This window comes from Corythoichthys intestinalis, chromosome 9, assembly GCF_030265065.1.
Source record: "Corythoichthys intestinalis isolate RoL2023-P3 chromosome 9, ASM3026506v1, whole genome shotgun sequence".
NCBI lineage: Eukaryota > Metazoa > Chordata > Actinopteri > Syngnathiformes > Syngnathidae > Corythoichthys > Corythoichthys intestinalis.
Window position 1 is genome coordinate 47138692 of NC_080403.1, and position 24449 is coordinate 47163140.

Here is a 24449-nt window from a genome sequence, read left to right on the forward strand (position 1 = left end):
ATGTGCACATCAACATGGAGGATGTTACTAAACCTCCCCAGCAGAGGAAATAAAATATAATAAGCGTCTTCAACTCTCTCCTTTCTCCCAAATATCTTATCAATTTTCTGTTGCATTGTCCTTTTTATCACATTAATTCAACAAGTTCGTTTGTACGTTCTATTTTTGTTAACTAATGTGCAATTTTAACTAATCAGAGCTAACTATCCATACTGATCACAAGTCGGTCTGTCAGCCGATTGAACGGACAACTGAGTCAAGGATGGTTTGCTTGGATGCTGTGCAGAGCTCTGTGAAATGAATAAATGAATAATTAATGGTGGGAATGGATTACACTATGCAACCACTTTATTAGGCTTGTTGTTAACACTTGTGCATGTAAATCTGACGTTAGCAGATTGTTTTCTTCTTGGAGATGCGTGTGTGGCAGCCAGACAGGTCTTTTAGCATGAGGTTTTGACAGTTGTCATAATATTTTTGGGATCAAATCACCGTTCCGGCCCCGAATCTTTTACTAGAACAGTGTACCGGACCGTTCCGGCCCACTTTCACCCCTGCTTCTTGTTGATTTGGTGTCTCTGTTTGGCTTTCGGGCATTTTTTGGTCACTTTCTTTTTAACTCATCGGCTGCCATTGATATTTCTAGATGTTGAAGGAATTCGGCCTCCCGGCCAAGCCACCGGACCAGCAACAGCCGAACCAGAAGGCATCCCGCTGGCACCGTACAAGCAAGTCGGCCGGTGAGGCCAAACTTCACGTGTCCACTCCGGTGTTAACCCTTTGTACTGACTCCAATTTGAACAGTTTAAAGAAGGCTCACCGAAAACAGGTTGACAATTTATTCGTCGACAGTGGTCAAAAAAGCAAGGCAAAAACAAAAAAGGGAGGGGCAATACTGGATCTAGGGTCAGCAAAACAACAGATACATCGAAATGTCCCCGAGAAGCGACAGTTGTTATCTAAATGTTCAGTCTTTTTAAAGCTCTCGGAGGGCGGGCCATGGGCAGAAAAAGAAGGGTGTGGAGAAGGAAGAAGAAGGGTGTGTTTGGGATTATTGTCTTTTGTGGATTGGACAGGATGATTTGGGAGTTACTGTTGCCGGGCAACGAGGATGTGGATTCTGCCACCTCAGCGTTAAAGGGGGCTCTTGGAGTCTTTTCAGTTGTGTTATCAGTTAGATATCGCCCTGCTCCTTGTCCTGGTGTGCCCGGGAGAACTGATTGCGAGAAGTGGTGGGTCAATCTTGCTCATGACGCATATGTTGGGCTTCTGTGATAAGATGGCGTTGTGTATCTTTTATGCCCTATATTCTGCGTCTTTTCATTAAACTATGGTATAAGTGCTATTTATTTTATATTATTGTTAGAGTAATAAAAACAGTCCTACAGTAAAAATGAAAAATGATACTATTCCCTGATTGATTATATTAAGTGTGTTAGAGTAATGCAAACAGTTAGACGGTGCCTACGAGAAACGGCACCATCTCCTTCGTTGTCCAACCTATTTTGACAAGGAGGGGACAGATGAATAAATGTAACTGCGGACACAAAAGTGAGCCAAGTGCACGTACTTAATCACAATTCACAAATCTTCGGTTTGCAGGTGTCGCAGGCCAGATTGAACTACCTGGCGGGCCACTTCTGGCCCACGGGCCAAACGTTTATTGCCCTTGGTATATAGTTACAGTGTGTGTCCAGGAACCAAGATATTTGACATTTTCTAATTAAATTATCCTTGTCCCTTAAAATGTATAAGTTTGATTAATTCTACAAATATGATTTCTAATTATATATACTTATATTAATATTTCGGCCCAAAATAAAAACTTTGAAAAGCAGCAGTTAGTACATAGCATGTTCATCGCCGCCTGCCTTATTTAAGTAATATGTCCTCATCAGAGGAAGACAAAGTGGCTGAGATTTGTCACATTTTGGGCGTTCCACACGGTCCAATTACTGCTATAATTGAGGCCAACCTTGTTAATTAGCACATACGATAAATTGGTTTTCTGGAAGAGCAGAATGCAGGATGAGGATGAAAGGGTGTGTGTGAGATGTGTGATTAAAAAAAAAAATGTCTGCAGGGGCTTAAATAAAATTAGGCATGTAAACACCCCTATAAATGAGTTAAATGCGAACACTTTGTGTGAAAAATCACATTATGGCTACATTTACGCACATGGACATATTTATGCAGATTAAAAGCCTGATTGGAATAAAAATGCTCCATGTGTACACCCAGTTATGAATATTCTGCCTGATCAAGTTTTTAGAATTTAAAATCCAATCGGTGCAACATTTATTCCCAAATATTGGAACAAACTATCATTACCATGCATGTCTGTGTATACACATTGCTGGTATTCCCGGAAGCCAGGAGAAGCAGAGCGAAAGGCGTAGTGGGTGCCAGACTGAACTGGTCTGTATCCGAGACAAACACATTAGTAGGGATATGAAAAAAAAACTTTAAAATTGTGAACTTTTTTATTGACACGTAAGCTGCTTCAACAATTATTTGGTCAGTCTGCACATGTAAATATAATTTGTTCCTAATCGCAACAATGCTTTTAGTGTCCATGAAAACAATGTATCCGATCATGATTTTAATCTGAAGTCTGATCGACCCTTTTGTGCATGTAAACGTAGCCATGTATACTGCCAAATTTACCTGCTTGCCGGGCTTAGTGGAAGGGTGAATGTTATGATAACGACTATGAGTCCTTCAACTCATTACGTCCATCCATCCATCATCTGCCGCTTAATCTGGGGTCGGATCGCGGGGGCATCAGCTATAGCAGGAAAGCCCAGATTTCCCTATCCCCAGCCACTTCAACCAGCTCCTCTAGCGGGATCCCAAGGTGTCCCCAGACCAGGCGAGAAACATCGTCTCTCCAGCTTGACCTGGGTCGTCCCCGGGGCCTCCCGACAGTGGAACATGCCCAAAACACCTCTCCAGGGAGGCGTCCAGGAGGCATCCGAACCAGATGCCCGAGCCACCTCAACTGGCTCCTCTCAACGTGGAGGAATAGCGACTCGACACCAAGTCCCTCCTGGATGAACGAGCTTGTTACCCTATCTCTAAGGGAGAGCCCGGACACCCTGCGGCGGTAACTCATTTCGGCTTTTGTATCCAAGATCTTGTTCTTTCGGTCACAACCCACAGCTCGTGACCATAGGTGAGGGTAGGAACGTAGATCGACTGGTAAATCCAGAGCTTCGCCTTTCGGCTCAGCTCCGTCTTCACCACTACAGACCGGTGCAGAACCGCATCACTGCAGACGCTGCACCGATCCGCCTGTCGAGCTCCCGCTCCCTCCTTCCCTCACTCATGAACAAGACTCCAAGATACTTGAACTCCTCCACTTAGGGCAGGATCTCATCCCCGAACCGGAGAGGGCACACCACACTTTTCCGGCTGAGGATCATTGTCCGGATTTGGAGGTGCTGATCTTCATCCCAACCGCTTTACACTCGACTGCAAACCGCTCCAGTGAGAGTTGACAGTCACGGCTTGAAGAAGCCAACAGCACCACATCATCTGCAAAAAGCAGAGATGCAATGCTGAGGCCATCAAACCGGACACCCTCAACCAAGGGCGTAGGTTTGCATAGGGACGGCAGGGACATAACACTAGCAACTTTTCAGGATGCTCAAATTGTCCCCACCAACTTTAAAGCAACCTTATTTGCATTAATTATATAAGTCATTTAGATTGTCTTCCCATACGTTGTAAGGATAGAATTGAATATACCAATATGAAGTGAATTATTTTCCTGATGTTCAGACTAAGATTTACCTCTTTTCACTTGCTGAATGTGCCGGTCCATTTCCCCCCCCCTCAAACGCAAGTGTGATTGGCTGATGACTTTATTTCCATTTATTTAAAGTCTATTTATTTATTTATTTTCTACATTATTTTATTTAAAATATTTTTATTGGCAGCATATACAGACATTTTTCAGATAATTATACATTTATCATAATCGAGGTAAAAAGTTTCCATTTTTTTGATCAGTTTGGCTGTGCTTGTGGACACAAGCAGTTTTATACCTGAGGGAAGGCTGCATTTTTATTTATTTTTGTTATACCCTGCCTAAGAAGTTTTTTTCAGTTCTATTTATTTATTTATTTATTTCGACCAATGTTGAGTGGTCTTAAGACAAATATTCATTTTTTTGCATTCCTGAATAGTTATAAGATTAATAACAAGTGTGTATGTTAATATAATTTATGTTCAAATATTGCAATTTTAAATTTGCTTATAAAATCCAGACATTTATTCTGGAAGTTTTCAAAATGTTTCTTTCGTAGTTTTTGATAACAAACAAATCGAATGTTGTATCACCTGAACCAATACATATGAAAGTTAGTATGATTCAATTTAGATTCATTTTGCATTGATCATTTAGCCTATCAATTAATTAGTTTTAGATTCCTGAGAAATGATGCCCTGACCCCCATTCACCCAATCTGTTTGGTGTTATTAATGTCCCGTCCCCAGCAAAAAAGTTTTCATGCAGGTTATGCTGTCCCTACCAATGTTGAGACCAAACCTACGCCCTTGTCCTCAACGCTTCGGCTGCACCTAGAAATTCTGTCCATAAAAATTATGAACAGAATCGGTGACAAAGGGCAGCCTTGGCGGAGTCCAACCCTCACTGGAAACAAATTCGACTTACTGCCGGCAATGCGGACCAAACTCTGACACCGATCATATATGGACTGAACTGCCCTTACCAAGGGGCTCTGAACCCCGTACTCCCGGAGCACCCATCACAAGATTCCCCGAGGCACATGGTCAAACGCCTTCTCCAAATCCACAAAACACATTTAGACTGGTTGAGCAAACTCCCATGCACCCTCAAGAATCCTGCTGAGGGTGTGGTGCTGATCCACTGTTCCACCGCTGCGACAAAAACCACACTGCTCCTCCGGAATCCGAGATTCGACTTCCCGACGGACCCTCCTCTCCAGCACCCCTGAATAGACTTTACCGGGGAGAGTGTGGAGTGTGATCACTCTATAATTGGAACACACCCTCATTATGTCCAGCAATCATATTGCTGAAGGGTAACTGGTGCTCTAAGAGTAATGTTATGTTGTAATTCTTTAATATTAATTTGATATGGTGTTTTCAATAAACGTAGGCAGTGTGGAATGGAAATTTTCCAGGAGCATTCGATCAAATCAAATTGTCTTGAGCTGCATACGTGGTTCATTTGCCAAGGTTATTTCTGCACATTTTTTCCAAGTAACTGTTGTATGTTTGAAGTTTTTCATTTCAAAAGGCAGCTCAAGTGGTGACGGCACCTGCTGTGTTATGCAGAACACCTTGTATAAACATACTGTATCACATTTCAGAATTCACATGCAACGAACTTTCCTCTAGCAAGAATAAAATTCAGTTACTGTCAGTGCTAACATGTTTAAGTGTTCCACCCTATGCCCCAAAATAAAAAAAAGGTACTTTGTTTTTGACCCCACTTAGGAGTGTCGATTGTGCTTTTGATGGTGCCACCAATGAAATTTAAAGTTATGAGCAAGCTTCATATGCACTTCCACACTAGCGTGAAGGGAAAGACAAAAAGGGGGGATTAAGGGCGCTTTTACATTAGACCAAGAGGACCAGGGTCCGGTTGGAGAGCAACCTCGTAACAACACCTGCAAATGACTTAATGAAAAAGTTCTGCATTCACACTGCGCCAAATGAACTTTCCAAGTAGCATCACGTGGATGAAAGGCACACTCATTGATTGGAAAAATAGATAATGAAATACCTCCCTCCTGGGAGGGAGCGTGGCGCGTCACAGCGTGGTGCTGTGACACTGCACGTAATGGAGCGTAGCAAGTTGCCGCTTAGCTAGCGGCGGGGACGCTACCTACCGACTCAATGCCGAGCGAACTGGTCCTCTAACTTGTTCAGGTATTTGAGTGTGTTTGTTTTTGTTTTCTTATTGGCTCACTGCCCACCGCTTAGGTTAGTATTGTCGATCTCTGTTGACCAATCGTCATGGACCCATTTTGTGATTCCCCTTTTTCCGCGATCGCGTGTATTTTTGGTTGTATTTAAGAAACCCTTGACAGCATTCCTCAGTTGATATCTGCTTTGAGTTCCAGCTTTGTTTCCGTGTTTGCGGACCCCAACAAGTATAATTATTAGGGCTGTCAAAATTATCGCGTTAATGAGCGGCAATTATTTTTTAAAATTAATCCCGTTAAAATATTTGATGCAACTAACGCACAAATGCCCCGCTCAAACAGATTAAAATGAGAGCACAGTGAAAGGTGTACTTGTTGTGTTTTTCAGAGTTTTGCCGCCCTCTGCTGGCGCTTGGGTGCGACTGATTTTATAGGCTTCAGCCCCCATGAGCATTGTGGAAGCAATTATTGACATCAACAATGGCGGGCTACTAGTTTATTTTTTGATTGAAAATTTTACAAACTTTATTAAAACGAAACCATGAAGAGGGGTTTTGATATAAAATTTCTATAACTTGTCTTTTAAGAACTACAAGTCTTTCTATCCTTGGATCGCTTTAACAGAATGTTAATAATGGTAGTGCCATCTTGTTGATTTATTGTTATAATAAAGAAATACAGTACTTATGTACCGTATGTTGAATGTATATATCCATCTTGTGTCTTACCTTTCCATTCCAACAATAATTCTCAGAAAAATATGGCATATTTTATAGATGGTTTGAATTGCGATTAATTGCGATTAATTAATTTTTAAGCTGTAATTAACTCGATTAAAAATTTTAATCGTTTGACACCCCTAATAATTATAACAACAATATTTACATTCATTTTTCAGCATTTTTACTCCCATATTTTCAAAAATATTGGCATCGCGAATTTTCCTGAAATATCGTGATGTAATTTTGGTGTATATTGCCCACCCCTTGTGATCATAAAGTATATCAATATGCAGAACTTTACATCTAAATATGTTAAATTCAAACTATACCTTTTTCAAAAGCACTTGGTGTTCTTTATTTTACTTATATAGTGGTACATCGACATATGATCGCTTCGACACACAAACTTTTCAATATCAAACGTAAAATTTGACTCGCCATTTGTTTCTAAATCCTACGTCAGGCTAGAAATCCACCGATTTATGACAGCGCCGTAGTATTTTTTTGTTTTTTGCCGCAAGAAGGACTCACGGCGGATTTTCTTGTGAGAGAACTCAACATGGGTACCTAGAATGTTAGTGCAGGTGGTGAAAAAAGGAAAAAGGTGACACTTACCATTTAATGAAGATAGAAATGATAGAAAAATATGAGCATGGTGTGCACGTCCGTGAACTGGCTCGATGATACGGCCGTAGAATGTCTATGATCTCGACGGTCCTCCTCTGACCTCCGTTCGCCAGTCTTAATAGGTTAAGAAATCGCCTGCTTGGTCAGGTTTTTAATACGGTTGTTCCGATCATGTTTTTTTTTGCTCCCGATCCGATCGTTTTAGTTTGAGTATCTGCCGATCCCGATATTTCCCGATCCGATTGCTTTTTTTTTTTTTTTTGCTCCCGATTCAATTCCAATCATTCTCGATAATTTTTCCCGATCATATACATTTTGGCAATGCATTAAGAAAAAAAGGAATAAAACTCGGACAAAGATATACATTCAACATACAGTACATAAGTACTGTATTTGTTTATTATGATAATAAATCCTCAAGATGGCATTTACATTATTAACATTCTTTCTGTGAGATGGATCCATGGATAGACTTGTAATTCTTAAAGGATAAATGTGACTTTGTATATTTTGACTAAATATTGCCATCTAGTGTATCTGTTGAGCTCTCAGTAAATGATACTGTAGCCATTTAACTGTTCTGCTCAAATGCATGATGGGAAGTGCAACCATGACTGTGCGTAGCGGCACCAATTGATATATCTTCTCTGCGTTGGGAAATAACATAGGGTGTTAAGAAAAAGATCAACTACTACCTTTCTTCCCCACATTGCTTCCCACGATATTTCTAATTGATGAGAGTGGGATTGTAAGGCTTTAGTCATTTATAAAAAGGCTCCAAAGACTGCCAAAATTCACTCTACTCATTTTACGCTGCCTTTTAGTTCTATATATAGGTAAAACGGCGCCATTATAGATTGAACGCGACAATGCGTGAGTGGGTCGTGCAGCGCATGCGTTGTGTTAAATATTTTAACGTGATTAATTTAAAAAAAATTAATTACCGCCGTTAACGCGATAAATTTGATAGCCCTACTTTAAGCCAAAACTAAAGACTCTGGATGAGTGTAAGACATTTTGTCTGTAACGTTAAATACAATTAGAAAATGATTTAATTAAAAAATATATATATATATTAAAAAAAGGCATGTCCGATATTTTTTTTCCGATTCCGATACTTTGAAAATGACGTGATCGGCATCCCGATCGATCAGGACATGTTTAGTTTTTAATCATTTATTTCAGAACACAACGCGCTTACAGTCCGCCGCAGTTGACGGCAAAAAGAAAACATGAAAAGAGAAAGTAAAATCTCTACCGCGCCTTTCTCACTCTGCCATGTCAGGCACGCGGTGCATTCAGGTAAAGCACGCAAAACACGTCCGGCACACGACAACTCGATTCGTTACATTATTACAGGCACTATTATTATTATTATCATTATGATTTTTATATATAATTTAATTGTTTTGCTATGTGTAATTGCCATTTGTAATAGTACCAGCAGTATTTGTTAAGGATTTAGTGTATGGAATGAATTGATGGAATTATATGTATTCTTATGGGAAAATACTACATATGACCATTCCACTTACAAACAAGGCTTTGGAATGAATTAACTTTGTATGGAGAGGAACCACTGTACTGGCAAAGCATGACAATAGTCCAGTGACAGTCCGCATAAAAATTTCTCCGCGTGAGTTGGGAATGTTCTAAAGATGCAACAATACTCGGTTTTATATTGAACCGTTCGATACGCCCTCTTTGATTGAATGCGCAAAAACATTACATCCAAATGAAAAGCTCCCTAAATGTATTTTCCGAATTTATTTTTGTCGTCTCTCTCGCTAAAATGTCCGGCGCAGCTTTGCCTTGAAAAAAACAAACCCTGCCGCGAGCAGCCCCCCTCCTTCAATCCTCCCCCAAACTGCATGAAAGGTAGGAGCTGTGGCGCACGAGGATCATTGCTCGTGAGGCAAGACAGAAACTTAAGCAGGCGGCTTGCCGGCTTCAATATCGTACAGATCCATTATTTGACAGCATTTTGGGTGAACTGACATGCTATCCCCACACGTACACATTAGGCAAAGACTGTCTTCACGGATACGTACAATAAAGTCCGCCTATGTATTGTTGCTGACTTGGCTGTGAAGGAAAAAGTTACCTTTCCTGCACACCATATAACTGTTTGCATTACTCTAACATACTTAATATAATCAATCAGGGAATAGTATCGTTTCTCATATGTACTGTATGATTGTTTGTACTACTCTAAAACACCTAATATAAAATAAATAGGACACCATAGTTTAATGAAAAGAAGTAGAATAGATACACAATGCCATCTTATCACAGAAGCCCAACGTGTGCGTCACAAGCAAGAGTGACGGTTCATTAAACTCTCGCAATCAGTTCTCCCGGCCACTCCAAGGACAAAGAGCAGGGCGCTCTGTCCTAAAACAAGTAGAGTCTCGCCCAGCCAGGATAACAAGTTGATAGCGGGCACTTGGGACTTCAAGACCAGCGTCGGTCGCTGTAGCAACCACATCCCAGCCACGAAGGATGACGCACGGCCACAGAGGGATGATCCCAAGACAACACCCAGCCACACCTATGGCCCGGCCCACTCCACCGTAGCTTTCAAAAAGACTAGACATTGAGATAACAAACGTTTGCTGCTCGGAAACATTTCTATGTAGCCTTGTTTTGGATCCAGCAGGGTCCCTCCGTTGTCTGTTTTTGCCTTGTTTTTTGACCATTGTCGACGAATAAATTGTCAACCTGTATTCGGTGAGCCTTCTTCAAACTTTTGGAACATGGAGTCGGTACAAAGAGTTAACACAAGAGGTGAACACATGGAATTTAGGTTCCTCCCGGTTGACTCACGGAGCGGTCTCAGCGGAACACCGTTTCCGTGCAGCTTGGCTGGGAGGCAAAATTCCTTCAGCTGCTACGATTTACCTCGCTGTGACAACAGACAGATTAAGACCATGGATCACAGAGACCTAACTCATGGTTACATGATGAACAATGAGTGGCAAATTAAGAGCGCTGTACTTCAACTTCGTCCTGTTTATGAAAGTAGATTGTCAAATGCTGGTGTTGTGCAGTAATGGGCAGACGTGACTTCTGTGACGTTTGTTAACTTTAAAGCCTGACAACACTTGCGCACACACACTCATCAAATAGCAAACTAGATGTGGTACTTTAGATCCCATACCATTGGCTGCGTGAGCCCAGAGTGATCATGGGACGCGTAGTCCATACTAGAGCTGTCCCGACTAGTCGACATAGTCGACGTCATCGATGACGTAAATCCGTCGACGAGCACTACATCCCGTCGACGGTTAATGAAGGGTTAAAAAATATATGCGTGAAAAGTTCAGAATGTCGGATGCTCTGTATGCAAGCGGGGAAAGCGGCACAAAGCCAAAAAAAGTGCAACAGAGTGTCCAAAACATTTACTTATTTCAAAGAAACAAAGGAGGCTACACTCTTCTGTCCTGTCTCTTCAATGCCAAGCTAGGCTGCACGTCGGCAGTGAATAAACACCTCAATCGCCGTCAACCAGTTTGTAATTTTTTTTTTTTCATTTTTTTGTACACCAGAGGGTACGGAGCCCCCCGGGTGCCAGGATAGAAAAAATAAAAAATCATAGCTAATCTGTACCCACAGTTTACTAATCTGTGGGTACAGTTTAGTAATCTGTACCCACAGATTAGTAAACTGTACCCACAGTTTAGCAATCTGTACCCACAGTTTACTAATCTGTACCCACAGTTTACTAAACTGTACCCACAGTTTACTAATCTGTACCCACAGATTAGTAAACTGTACCCACAGTTTACTAATCTGTACCCACAGTTTAGCAATCTGTACCCACAGATTACTAATCTGTACCCACAGTTTACTAAACTGTACCCACAGTTTACTAATCTGTACCCACAGATTAGTAAACTGTACCCACAGTTTAGCAATCTGTACCCACAGATTACTAATCTGTACCCACAGTTTACTAAACTGTACCCACAGTTTAGCAATCTGTACCCACAGTTTAGCAATGACCCGGTAACAGTAGTCACCAATGTTTGGCGGGGACTCCGAGTCCAAACGCCGAGGGACCGACCGAGAAACCATCTGCACCATTTGCCCTCGGCGAACAAAGGGGTTTTAAAAGGTAACTATTGCACGTTTTCTTTGGTAGGCGTCTTTCAGGTGTCATCAATCAATATGGCATGTTGTGTTTGCACATTTTCTGTGCTGCTGTCGTGTCCGTGCGTGCTTAATTCAAGTAGTGTTCATTTGTCAGTTACCTATTTTTAGTAGCCGTATTAGCGGCTACTAACACACAACATGCCATATTGATTGATGACACCTGAAAATGTAGACGGCTACCAAAGAAATTGTGCAATAGTTACCTTTTAAAACCCCTTTGTTCGCCGAGGGCAGAAGGTGCAGGTCCCTCGACGTTTGGAGTCCCCGTCAAACACTGGTGACTACCGTTTCCGGGTCATTGCTAAACTGTGGGTACAGATTAGTAAACTGTGGGTACAGTTTAGTAAACTGTGGGTACAGATTAGTAATCTGTGGGTACAGATTGCTAAACTGTGGGTACAGTTTACTAATCTGTGGGTACAGATTAGTAAACTGAGGGTACAGTTTAGTAAACTGAGGGTACAGATTAGTAATCTGTGGGTACAGATTGCTAAACTGTGGGTACAGTTTACTAATCTGTGGGTACAGATTAGTAAACTGTGGGTACAGTTTAGTAAACTGAGGGTACAGATTAGTAAACTGTGGGTACAGATTGCTAAACTGTGGGTACAGTTTACTCATCTGTGGGTACAGTTTAGTAATCTGTGGGTACAGATTACTAAACTGTACCCACAGATGAGTAAACTGTGGGTACAGATTAGCTATGATTTTTTATTTTTTCTATCCTGGCACCCGGGGGGCTCCGTAAGAGGGTGCTGTCGCGTTACGAAATAATAATGTTTCATTGACAATGGGCCTATAAGTGCTATTAGTATTGTTCTTAATGCAAATTGAAAGGTTTATTTCATGTTATGGTTTATTTTATGGTATAGAAAATTATATAAGGTTAAAAGGTCATAAATATATACAGTATATACAGTGATTGCACTCAAGGGAGAGATTGTCAATGATAAGGTAATAAATTAAGGTAAAGGCAATTCATATAGGCAATTCATTGATATATAAATAAGGTTTAAAAGGAAAAAGGTGAAAAGTTTTTGTTTATTTCTAATTGTGTTGTTTTATTTGTGTGCATCGTAGCTCTTACGGTGTGTTTACATCAAGGATGGAATAAAAGTTGTAAACCATCAGTTTAAGAGACCATTGTTTCAATCGGGATGCTACACTAGTTAATTCTATCAGCATTTGAACTCATTGTTTATTTGTGATTTATTATTCTTATTTACGTGTTTATTTGTACTTTAATACATAATTTAAGTGTTCCAATATGTTTTTTTGTGAATTGATCAGCGTCAGCAAAAATTTCATTGCTAAATTAGTAAAAAAATAAATTAATTAATAAAATAAATTATTAGATTAGTCGACTAATCGTAAAAATAGTCGGCTGACTAATCGGGAGAAAATTAGTCGTTTGGGACAGCCCTAGTCCATACACTACATCGGTGAATTAAAAACCGCCACGACTGAATAAAAGTTAAGCAAGCCAAATCAATCCATATCAGTGACTATAGATAATGCTGCAAATATTGTTAATTCAGTACATATTTTTCAGCTGCAGCCTCCTGACTATCCGGACCCCTGGCTGGATGGACGTCCTCGTTGCTACCCCCGTCTCATCTGGCTAGATCAGGGGTGTCCAAACTTTTTGCAAAGGGGGCCAGATTTGGCGTGGTAAAATTGTGGGGGGCCGACCTTGGCTTGGCTGACGTCCTTTACGTCGAACAATATATTTAAGCAAAATTTAGCAAGCTATTCAGTGTGTCACATTTGCTTTATTTATTTATTTTTTAATGAATAATTTCAATAATCTCGCAACTAGCCTTTGCGGCGTTCTCTTTCAACTCTTGGGCTTTTGCGAAATACTACTGCTGTGAAATTAAACTAGCTTCAAGTTGATTCAATTTCTCGCTGCGTATCTTCCCTGTAATTTTGTCGTACATGTCAGCGTGTCTTGTTTGGTAATATCGCCTCACATTGAAATCTTTAAAAACAGCGACTGTCTCTTTGCAAATGAGGCAAGACACAGTTGTTGCGTATTTTAGTGAAGAAATTGTCCAATTTCCATCTATCCTTGAAACGTTGGCCGTCACAGTCAACTTTTTTTTTTTGTTGATTGTCGCCATTTTAGAAAATTGGAAGTAGAGGGTCACACCGAGTAATGTTGCTTAGCCCTTAAATACCTGCAACATGAAGCAATTATCAGAGAATCCCAAAATTTGAAAAATAAGGTCCTAATGAAACCTTTTTTTTCAAATTTGTGAAAAGTCAAAATGAATATGTGTAATAAGCGCTCTAATGTCTATAACCCATGCTATATCATGTGTTTTTCTCATGGAACCTGCAAATGCATGTGTTGACTTGCATCCATTTTTTTTTCTTCAAAAAGAAATGTCAAAATTCTGAATTCATCTGAAAATCATGAAATTTTAGGTGTAGCAAATGTGATATATTTGGCAATAAAGGGTTAAAGTGCTGCTGCCTTTTAGTGGGTAAATGAGGAGCAGCATTTCGTGTGTAAGCTACTTCATATGCTGGTTGCAGTACTGCTGACCAATTTATTAAGTCTGTATGCGGGCCAGATTTTATTGATTTTATGACAGAGGCTGGGGGCCGGATGAAATTTGACCACGGGCCGCATTTGGCCCCCGGGCCGGACTTTGGACATGTCTGGGCTAGATGGACCTCTTCTTGTTCCTTTACTCCACTGCATCTTTACGGACTGTAACTTCGCCTGCTAATTCCCATTAACAGTCCTGGGGCTTCCTGTCTATCCGTCCTGGGAGTGGATCTCTCCTGACGGTGGTACTCCCCAAGGTTTCTCATTTTCCCCCAGAGACTCTGGAGTTTTTCCTTGCCGACATGGAGGGTCTAAGGATGGGGGATACCCAGGACTTGAACTTTATTTATTCATCTTTGTTGCTTCATTTGCTGTTTCTGATTGTGTATCATATTGCCTCTGCAAAGCCCCTTGAGACAACCTTGTTGTGATCCAGGGCTATACAAATAAAATTGAATTGAATTTTACAAACAGTAAAGATTGTTCTCAGCACTTTTCATAAATAATTTCTTCAGATCAGTAAGAAGTAAGCACATAAATATTATGCACTATAATGCATGTTTATATGATGGCATTGTTATTTTTGCTTGTTAGCAAAATACAAAAAAACAATAAAAACACTTCTATTTTTTGTTGCAGAGCATTAAATGTATTGAATCGAATCGAAAATCGTGTCCCTCGCATTGAAAATTGTACCGAACCATGACTTAGCTGTATTGTTGCATCCCCAGAATGTACCAACTTTAAAGGGAAAGCCAACCGTCACTTTCCTTGGTTGCAAATGCATGAAAAAGCCTCATTGGGCCGCAACAACGCGTCAGTCTACTCCATTAATGCTGTACCTTTAAATAGCACACACTTACACTGACCTTGAGCTGCCTGTTGACGAAAAACATACCATTTTTTATTTGTTTACTACTCGCTGCTACGTGAAACAGACTGTGAAAAACAAACCCTGGGCAATCCCACATGCCACTTCACCATATCTGAAAAACAACATTATTTCCAGATCATATCTCCCAAAATGCTTTGGTAAATTTCCTTGTAGAATCCACATGACCGCTGTCTGTGATTCCTATCAAAAGGAGACGTTTGCCTTGATTCATCTGATGGACTAAGAAGGGAGGACCAGATTGCTTTATACATTGTGAGCAGAAACACAGACCTGTCTATTGCTCTAAGGAAAAGAAAGGCTAAAAGATTCATTGATTTTTAGAGCGACGAGGAGGTGAGCGTGCACAATTCGGAGAGAGAAGTATTTGCCGGAGTTAGACTTCCTCCTGAGATGCGATGAAAGCCAACAGCTTTTAGATGCATCGTCTTCGCATCCCCCACAACCCGCTGTCGTTACATGCCACACGTTGATGAATTATGCATTAGGACTATCTATGAAAGTGATGGCACCAAAATACGTAGACTTAAATAGAAAAAAAACAAAATGGACTGCACCAGCATCACTCACCAGTTAGCAACAGTGTGATACGATGCAACAAATGCACATGTCAGATGGGGGCTGAGGCCGCGTCTGCGCTAAATTTTAGTGTGAAATACAACTTGTCTTCCATGACTAGAAGCTCAGTGGAGCTAAAAATAAAAGGAAGAGCAGTCAAATTGTAGGAATATCCATAAAAGTCTACGGGAGATAGGAGAGAGCTCATAAATAAATAATTTGAGGAATACAAATCACCTTCACACATCATCTTTGTATTTATTCATGCATAAAACCAGGTAGGAACATTACTGGCCCTGGTCTGGCCATTTGGAATTAATTATAACTCAGGACATGTGGATGGTTCCTCAAATATGTGGAGGCAGCAGTGTACAATACAAATGTTAGGACAGCTTGCAAAATCCAAACAATCTTCACGTAAACACAATTAGTGCTTCTCTGTATGGAATGCGATCACACGCTAGGACTTAAATTAGTCTCTGCTACTATAATGAGACTCAATTATGAGTCATATTCGCCATCATTTTGTCCGAGCAATGTGTTCAACCTAATCAGATGTTTATAATAATGAGAACAGCCATGCAGGGAGTACAAAATTATATTTCTCCATATTTTAAGAGACAAGTCCTTGCTCTGTTAAACAAAAAAAGATATTGGGCATTGGAGATTGGTTTCAGCCGTGGGCGATGATGTTTGTGTGAAGTGGGTCTTAGTGGTAAACAGTTACAAAGAGACACAATGTGCCTGGTAAAACATATCACGCGTTTTCCTCTGAGGTTCCACACAATTCATCACGCTTATCTTCATAAAATAAGGACATTGAATTGTGGCAAAAACAAGCTTGGTTTATACATAATAAATTACAGCAGTGAATCTTTCAGCCGCAATCAGACAATTTATAACCTCCATCATGCATCACTGAGGTTTATATTGATGTATAGGAAATAAATATATTTTGATAGAAACAATTTCAATGACTGTAAAAAGCATATAAAACAAAGCAAAAACAAACATACAAAGCAAAGCAAAAATCAATAGGCGAAAAGATAAATTGTGCATTAGTTACATACAGTGATCCTTCGCTACTTCACGCTTCAAACTTCGCGCTCTCAGTCCATCGTGATTTTTTTCTATTTAAAAAAAACATATGAGCTGTCCCGAGCCGATCGCGTAGTCTCTCTCTCCTTCCCTCCGTCCCTCTCCCTGCTCGTTGTTGGTCAGGTAGTGAGTGCACTGGAGTTGCTTATTAACCCTTGAGAGTCGAAGGACGCGCCGGCGCGTCCTCAGCGCACGTCGTCTTTGAAGCGCCCTCACGTTTTAATTACGTCACCCACATGCCGTTGGTTGGTCTCGTTTTAAAGTGCGGAAGTTGCGGTTTACTCTCGTTATTATTTGAAGTCAATCGACCAACTAAAACGTGAGATATTGTCATTTAAGTTTTATAGTTTTATTGTCCTCTCAAAAAAACATTAAAACGCTGCATGGATCATTTGTTTATGTCTATATTTCCATCATTTCTTGTCCTTTTTCAAAACGGAAGCTCCATTAAAAAAACACAAATCAAACGAACCCTTTCGAAGTCACAGTGGAAGCACAAAATGCGTTTTTTTTTTAATAAATATAACTGCCATGGGAGGTTCCACCGAACGAGAGGGAGGAGTGTTCTGAAGCAGCGAGGTGGCGAGCGACGGCCGTTTGGATCGAGCAGCGACTTTGTGTGACTTTGAGAATGAACGGAAAACTAAATTTAGCGCAAGCAATTGTGCTTTTTGATCAACTTGAGGAAGAGGATGGTCTAAATTCGTCATCGTCGTCTTCTTCGGAAGAGTCCTCGAGTGAAGATAGTGACGGATTTGAACTCGTGGGTGACGCCATCGACGAGCAGAGGTAAGCCAACTCACTTTTTATTTTTTATGCCGAAAAAGTTTCTCTTGAAAGTTTCTTATGATATTGCAAGACAAAGTTAATTTTGATGCAATATAAGTGTGTGCTTGTGTATATAATAATAAAATGTGCATATCAGATCAAAGTCGTACGTGCACTGTGTGCATTCCAGGCAGGAATTTATCATTTGTGGTGTTCTTCTTTCTATATGAAGATTAGGGATGTAGCACGTATTCAGCTATGGTATTCTTTCTATTGTCATACATATAGATTTCCATTATTATTTATTGCTGTATATATTTTTATTTTATACTTTGTTATTTTCATAAATATTGACTTTTTTTCATGTACATTTATAGTGAGAATGAAAGTAAAGTGAAATGAAAATGGAAGGGTGGAAAGAGGACCGACACCCCATGAAAGTGTGGGCTGTGTGATGTAGCCCTGTGTCTAATTCCAGGACGAAACTGCTTTTCGGAGTGGCATGCCTGAAAAAAATTTAACTTGTTTATTGTAAATATTTTTGAAAATATTTTTTTTTCCAATGTTATATATATATTCCCCCCCCCACAATCAGTCTTCTCAATTTGTGTATATAAATGTGTGTTCAAGAAGCTTGATTGTGTGTACATAGTTTTCATCAGGTGATGGGCCTAATACCTAAACTCATAAAGAGATGGCCTCTAAACACTTTTTGTGTTAGATGGTATATATTTTTTCACTGTTCTTCACTGTTTGGTCTGCTGTATATAACCTGTTTTGACTAGAGCATGTATAAAGGCAAAAAACGCCTATGGCTATACCTGTTGTTTATGTTGAATTGTCAAATATAAGACTATTTATTCTAAATTTTTTGGGTTGAATGTTCATCCTAACATGTAAAATAAATATTACAAAGTTTCAAAACGGTTCGTTACGCATGTTTGGTTGTCAATTGGACATCAATATTAAACATTTTGACAAAACGATTTTGGAATTTTTGGTCTTTTGGGCCCAAAATGATGATTTATAATTGTTCAGTGAAGGAAACAACAGTTTGGACATGAAGTTCAAGGTGTCACAAAAAAAGGGACCAAACCAGGCCATCGTAAACAATTATTTCTTTGAAATATAAAGGCAACTTCAAAGGCATGCAAAATCAGACAAAATAGACCCAGACCTTAAAGGGTTAAAGTTAACAATGATTGACAGACGGTGTTTGATGTTGCCAGAAAACCGAGCTTCAAAGCGCCGCACGCGTCAGTCATTGTTTAACTTGTTAAACAGTTGCTGTGGCAACTCATTGTGTGTAAGTGAGCAGTTTTAGATTTGAGTGGACTCACTCAATGAAGCACATAATAACAACAAGCATTGTTCTGCTTTATTACAGTTTAAAAATAATTCAGTTGGCTAGTAACTTGTTTAAAACTTAATCATAATTATTACATTTGAAGTGTTTACATACCATTTATTAATATATATACAGTTGTGGTCAAAAGTTTACATACACTTGTGAAGAACATAATGTCATGGCTCTCTTGAGTTTCCAGTTATTTCTACAACTCTGATTTTTCTCTGATAGAGTGATTGGAACAGATACTTCTTTGTCACAAAAACATTCATGAAGTTTGGTTCTTTTATGACTTTATTATGGGTGAACAGAAAAAAGTGATCAAATCTGCTGGGTCAAAAATATACATACTAAGAGTGTGACAATATCTCGATACAGCGATATATCGCGATATTTTGCAACCCGATGGGTTATCGATATGCTCCCGCCAAGAATCGATACTTTTATTTAACATATTGGCCATACAATGGAGTATGGATGCTGTAAACTGCTCAATGTTTGTTGAGCAATTCCTTGGCGGTCCACTAGGGGCGCTCGGGAGTGGCGGTGAGGGTAAAGTGCGCACAAGTTGTCTAGAGAAGAAGAGAGGGAGCTCCAAGTGGGTTGAAAAAATAAAAAAGCTCAGTGAGAACGGTGGAGGAAAAAATGAGAAAAATATTGCTACAAATCACACATGGGGACACACTTTAGATTTTACACCAACAAGAAAGGAAGTAAGGTGAACAAGGACTTTGCTGTATGCAAGAATTGTCTAAGAAAAATAAGTTTCACTGGGAGCTGGTGACGTAGTGGACACTGGAGTTCTATTTCATCCCTGCTAACCGCCAGAGGCGGTGCTGAAAGCACTGAATGATCCCTTTGCGCATGCGCAGTGCGAGTATTAATACCAAAAAAGTCACCTGTGACCCCAGGTTGACCTCCTGCCGGGGTATAAGTTCCGGCGTCAACCTCGTACCAGCCCCTTTTTTTTCTTCTCGCGTGGCAGTTGCTACTTGTGTCGCGTATAGCCTTGTTTGACTTTGAGTCGGAGCTGCGGGTTCGCCCTCCTAAGGCTGCGTCACTCTATTGGCAATCGGGAAGTCTTGGGCTTTTTTCTTGTTTCGTTTTCCGGACTTGGGACTACTGCCGACCCGCGCCGGTGACGGCTTTGTGCGCGACCCCTCTCCCGGCCGGCGGCGTCTGTGTTGGGTGAGTGATCACGGCTGGCTCGCTGTTTGCGCGGCCGCCGGCTCCGTTCGCCCGTTTGATTGTCCCCGCCGGCGCGTTGCTCGACCGCCGCGTCGGCTTCTGTGCCGCCCTGTTTGGCCGCGCGCGGGCATTCGCCGTGTGGCGTCGCTTTTCCGCCGCTTGTGGGCGATCGGTCGCTGGCCTACCTGTGGTTTGCCTTTTTCGCTAGCTTACCTGTGGTTAGCCTTTTTCGCTAGCTTACCCGTGGTTAGCTTTTTTCGCTAGCTTACCCGTGGTTAGCCTTTTTCGCTAGCTTACCTGTGGTTAGCATTTTTGCTAGCTTGCCTGCGCTTGCCGTGTAGGTGCCGTTCGCGCCACCTTCCCTCGGCTCGCTGTTTTCACGGTCGCGTCGCTATGGAGGGCTCTCACTGCTGTGTGGCCTGCGGTTCCCTCCTTGGGCCGTCCGACACCCTGAACCGGTGTGCGGCTTGCCGTGGCCTATCTGACGACCCACGCGGGGGGTTTGCGGATGTTTGTTCGTCCCCCTCCCCCGTCGTGCTCGGGGGCCCGTCCGCATCTGAGACGCGGCCCCCTTCTGGGCTTAGGCGCTCGAAGCGTCGCGGTCCTTCGGCTCCTCCGTCCGGCCCCCGTCCGAAGAGATCGAAAGTTGACGAGCTGCTCGCCTCTGATGTCGAGCGGCTGCGCAGGGAGGTGGCTGAGTTGCGGTCTCTATTGGGTGACCGTCCCCCGGGTGACTCAGCGGCTGCTTTTGATCCGCGTTCGCCTGGCATGCCCGACCTTGACCTGGAGGCCGATGCCGTCTCGCTGGCGGCTTCGGCTTCCATGTTCCATGATGACGTGGGTGAGTCGGCGTTTGTGCCTTCGGAGCTCGGCTCCTCGTCCTCTGCGCTGGGCTCGTCAGCCGGCTCCCCTGACGCTTCCATACTGGCGGTGCTGCGCGGCGCGTTGGCGCGTCTACAGCTGGACTTGCCTCAACGGCCCGCTTCGGCGCCGGCGAGCGCATTTTTTCGGCACCAGCGGTCCGCCCCGAATTTTGCGGTCCCTGCTTCGGCCGACTTTGTTAGGGAGCTCCATGCGGGCTGGAGGGATCCGGCGGCTCTCTCTCGTCTTTCGGCCGATGGTCGGGCTCTGGCGGCCATGCATGATCCGGCCGCTGTGGGCCTGGACCGCATGCCGGGTGTTGAGCCCGCCATTGCATCCCTCATCGTGTCCCCTGAGGAGTCTCTCCGCCCGGTTGTGCGGTGCCCTCAGCCACAGGGTCGGCTGACGGATGACACTCATTCTCCGGGCCTATGGTGCCGGTGCGCGTGCTGGGCGCATCGGTAATTCCATGGCTCACCTCTTGTTGGCCCTCTCGGCGTCCTTGCCCGAGAGCGGTGCTGACACCTCTGCCGTGGGCTTCTGCGACGCGGCGTTGCACGCGTTCGCTCTGGTGACGCGGGAGCTCGGGCGGACGATGTCCTATCTTGTGCAGGCTCGTCGTCAGGTGTGGCTTGCTCAGTCCCCCCTGACTGAGCCTGCCCGGAGGACGCTCCGTGACGTTCCGGTTGAACCCGGCCATCTTTTTGGCTCGGCGGCGGTGTCTGCCTTGGAGAGGACTATTTCGGCCCGTGTGACCAGGCAACAGCTGTCGGGCCTGCGTCGGGGCTCCGCTCCTGCAGGTGGGCTGGGGGCTCCCTCTGCTGGTTTTCGTCCTCGCCGTGCGGCGCACCTTTCCCCTGATGGGGGCTATGGTGCCCAGCCAGCCTCCCGGCATTCAGCCGATTCCTTTCGTGACCCCGCCCGCTTGCCTCCACGTCGGGCGCAGGCGGGGCCTCCCGCCCGCCAGCCCCCCAGGGCCCGTCGGGGCCGGAGGGGCAGGGACTGAGGCCGTTGGGCCGGCCGTCGGATTTTTTTCCCACCAGCTGCTCAGGTACTGGGCTGCTCGAGTTTCGGACCCCTGGGTGATATCCACCTTGACCCATGGGTACGTGCTCCAGTTCCGACGCCGGCCCCCCGTGTCCCGCCGGGTCCGGGTGACTACTGTCTCGGACCCGGCGAGGGCTCTGGCTCTGAGCCGGGAGCTGTCTTCTCTCCTGGCCATGGGGGCCATCGAGCCTGTGGATCCCCGGGCTTGCCCCCGGGGTTTTTACTCAACTTATTTTCTGGTTCCGAAGAAGACCGGCGGTTTTCGGCCGGTTCTGGATTTGCGGGGCCTCAATCGGTACCTGAAGGTACTTCCGTTCCGCATGTTGACCGTCGCGGATGTATTGCGGGTGGTCGCCCGGGGGGAGTGGTTCACCTCCGTGGACCTGAAGGACGCCTACTTTCATGTGCCGGTCGCTCCTCGCCACAGGCGGTTTCTCCGCTTCGCCTACAGGGGTCGCCACTGGCAGTTCAGGGTGCTCCCCTTCGGGCTCTCCCTTTCCCCGAGGGTGTTCTCCCGTGTTGTGCGGGCTGGTCTGGCTCCCCTCCAGTCGGTGGGCATGAAGATTCTGCCCTACCTCGACGACTGGCTGCTGTGTGCGCCGTCGCGCGCTCAGGCGTACGGCGATACGGCAGTCCTTCTTGCCCACGTGGATCGCTTGGGCATCAGGGTGAATTTGGGGAAGTCGTGTCTGGTTCCTTCCCAGCAGGCGACCTTCCTCGGGGTGTCTCTGGACTCGGTGACCATGTTGGCTCGACCGTCGTCCCGTCGGGTGGAGGCCGCTCTTCGCCTCCTCTCGCATTTTCCGGTGGGTCAAGTACGTCCGTATCTGACCTTTCTGCGTCTTTTGGGCGTGCTGACGTCCCTGACCGCGGTCGTGCCCCTTGGTCTTCTCTTCTTGCGCCCCCTGCAGCGTTGGCTGAATGGCTTTCGCCTGGACGCCAGGCGGCACCGACGACGGTTACTGAGAGTCTCCGGCCGGTGCGCGGTGGCCTTGGCGCCGTGGAGGAACGGGGTTTTCTTGTTGGAGGGCGTTCCATTGGGGGTTGCCCCAGTCCGTCGCGAGGTGGTCACTACGGACGCCAGTCGCTTGGGATGGGGTGCCGTCTGGCAGCGCAGGGCTGCTCGGGGCAGCTGGTCTCTGCGGGACCACGCTGTCCACATCAACGTCCTGGAGCTGCGTGCGGTTCACCTGGCTCTCCGGCACTTTTACCCTTTCCTACGGGGAAGGCACGTGCTGGTGCGTTCAGACAACGCTGCCGCCGTGTACCACATCAACCACCAGGGGGGCACGAGGTCCGCTCATCTCTTGGAGGCCTCCCGCCGTCTTCTTGTGTGGGCGGCCCCTCGTCTTGCGAGTCTGCGGGCCGCCTATCTTCCCGGCCAGTTGAACCGTCTGGCGGACTCCTTGTCCCGCCGTCGCCTCCCGCCGGGGGAGTGGCGCCTCCATCCCGAGGTGGTGCGCGCGATTTGGGGAGTTTTCGGCCAAGCCGAGGTGGACCTCTTCGCCTCCCGGGAGTCGGCCCATTGCCCTCTCTGGTTTTCCCTGGGGGAGCGCTCCAGCCCTCTCGGTCAGGACGCGCTGGCCCACCCCTGGCCGAGGGTCCTGCTCTACGCCTTCCCGCCGCTCCCTCTGATCTGGCTGACGCTTCGGAGGGTGTCTTTGGAGGGGCACTCATTGCTGCTGGTGGCCCCCTTCTGGCCGGCTCGCCTATGGTTTCCCCTGCTGCGCAGCCTGTGTGTCGGCGAGCCTTGGTGCCTCCCCGAGAGGCGGGATCTACTGTCCCAGTTGGGGGGCCAGTTATGGCATCCCGATCCTCGCCGTCTCCGCCTGCACGTCTGGCCGCTGAGGGGACCGACTCGCTGTTTGACGCCTGCTCGAGTTCAGTCAGGCGGACGCTTTTGAACGCCCGGGCGCCCTCCACCCGGCTGCAGTACGCTGGCCGGTGGAGGTTGTTCGTGAAGTGGTGCGGGGACCGTGGGGATGACCCGGTGAGTTGTTCTGTCCCCACTGTTCTGGACTTCTTACAGTCCCTCCTTGATATTGGTCGCTCTCCGTCCACCCTCAAGGTCTACGTCGCTGCCATCTCTGCTCATCACGCCAAGGTCTCTGGTGGATCTGTGGGGAACCACGGCCTGGTCGCTACATTCCTCAAGGGGGCTCTGAGGCTCCACCCCCGCAGGTGTCCTCGCGCCCCGGTCTGGGATCTGCAGCTGGTGCTTGACAGCTTGTGCCGCCCCCCCTTCGAGCCTATGGATGCGGCCGGGCCTCAGTGGGTCGCCCGCAAGGCGGCGTTCCTGCTGGCCGTTGCCTCTGCTAAGCGGGTTGGCGAACTGCACGCACTCTCGGTTAGCCCGTCGTGCATGTTTTGGCACCCCGAGGGTTCAGGTGTCACACTGTGGCCTAACGTTGCGTTTATGCCCAAGGTGTTGGCTGGCTCCCGTTGCAATCGTCCCTTACGCCTTGCTCGTTACCGCCCCCCGCCTGGGGAGGGTGGGAGCAGACAGGAGCTGTTGTGCCCGGTGAGGGCCCTGAGGCTTTATGTGGACTCCACGGCAAGTTTTCGTAGGTCGTCCCAACTTTTTGTCTGCTACGGGGCACGTGGTCGGGGCTCTGCCCTCTCCAAGCAGCGCCTCTCTCATTGGGTCGTTGATACTATTTCTTACTCCTATCAGATGGCTTGTCGCCCCCTGCCGTCGGGTGTGCGCTGT

General features: G+C 45.0%; 2 protein-coding genes across 8 annotated transcripts in view; one reads left to right on the forward strand and one right to left on the reverse strand.

The window, feature by feature from the left end:
- The window catches only part of dlgap4b (discs, large (Drosophila) homolog-associated protein 4b), a 339971-nt gene that overhangs the window by 224921 nt on the left and 90601 nt on the right, over positions 1–24449 (reverse strand). The window lies entirely within an intron of this gene.
- On the forward strand, positions 21162–23952 carry LOC130922086 (uncharacterized). The gene is made up of 3 exons (XM_057846601.1): positions 21162–21443; positions 21493–23729; positions 23808–23952. The coding sequence occupies exons 1-2, from the start codon at positions 21162–21164 to the stop codon at positions 23641–23643; spliced, it is 2433 nt and encodes an 810-aa protein (XP_057702584.1). The 3' UTR covers positions 23644–23729; positions 23808–23952.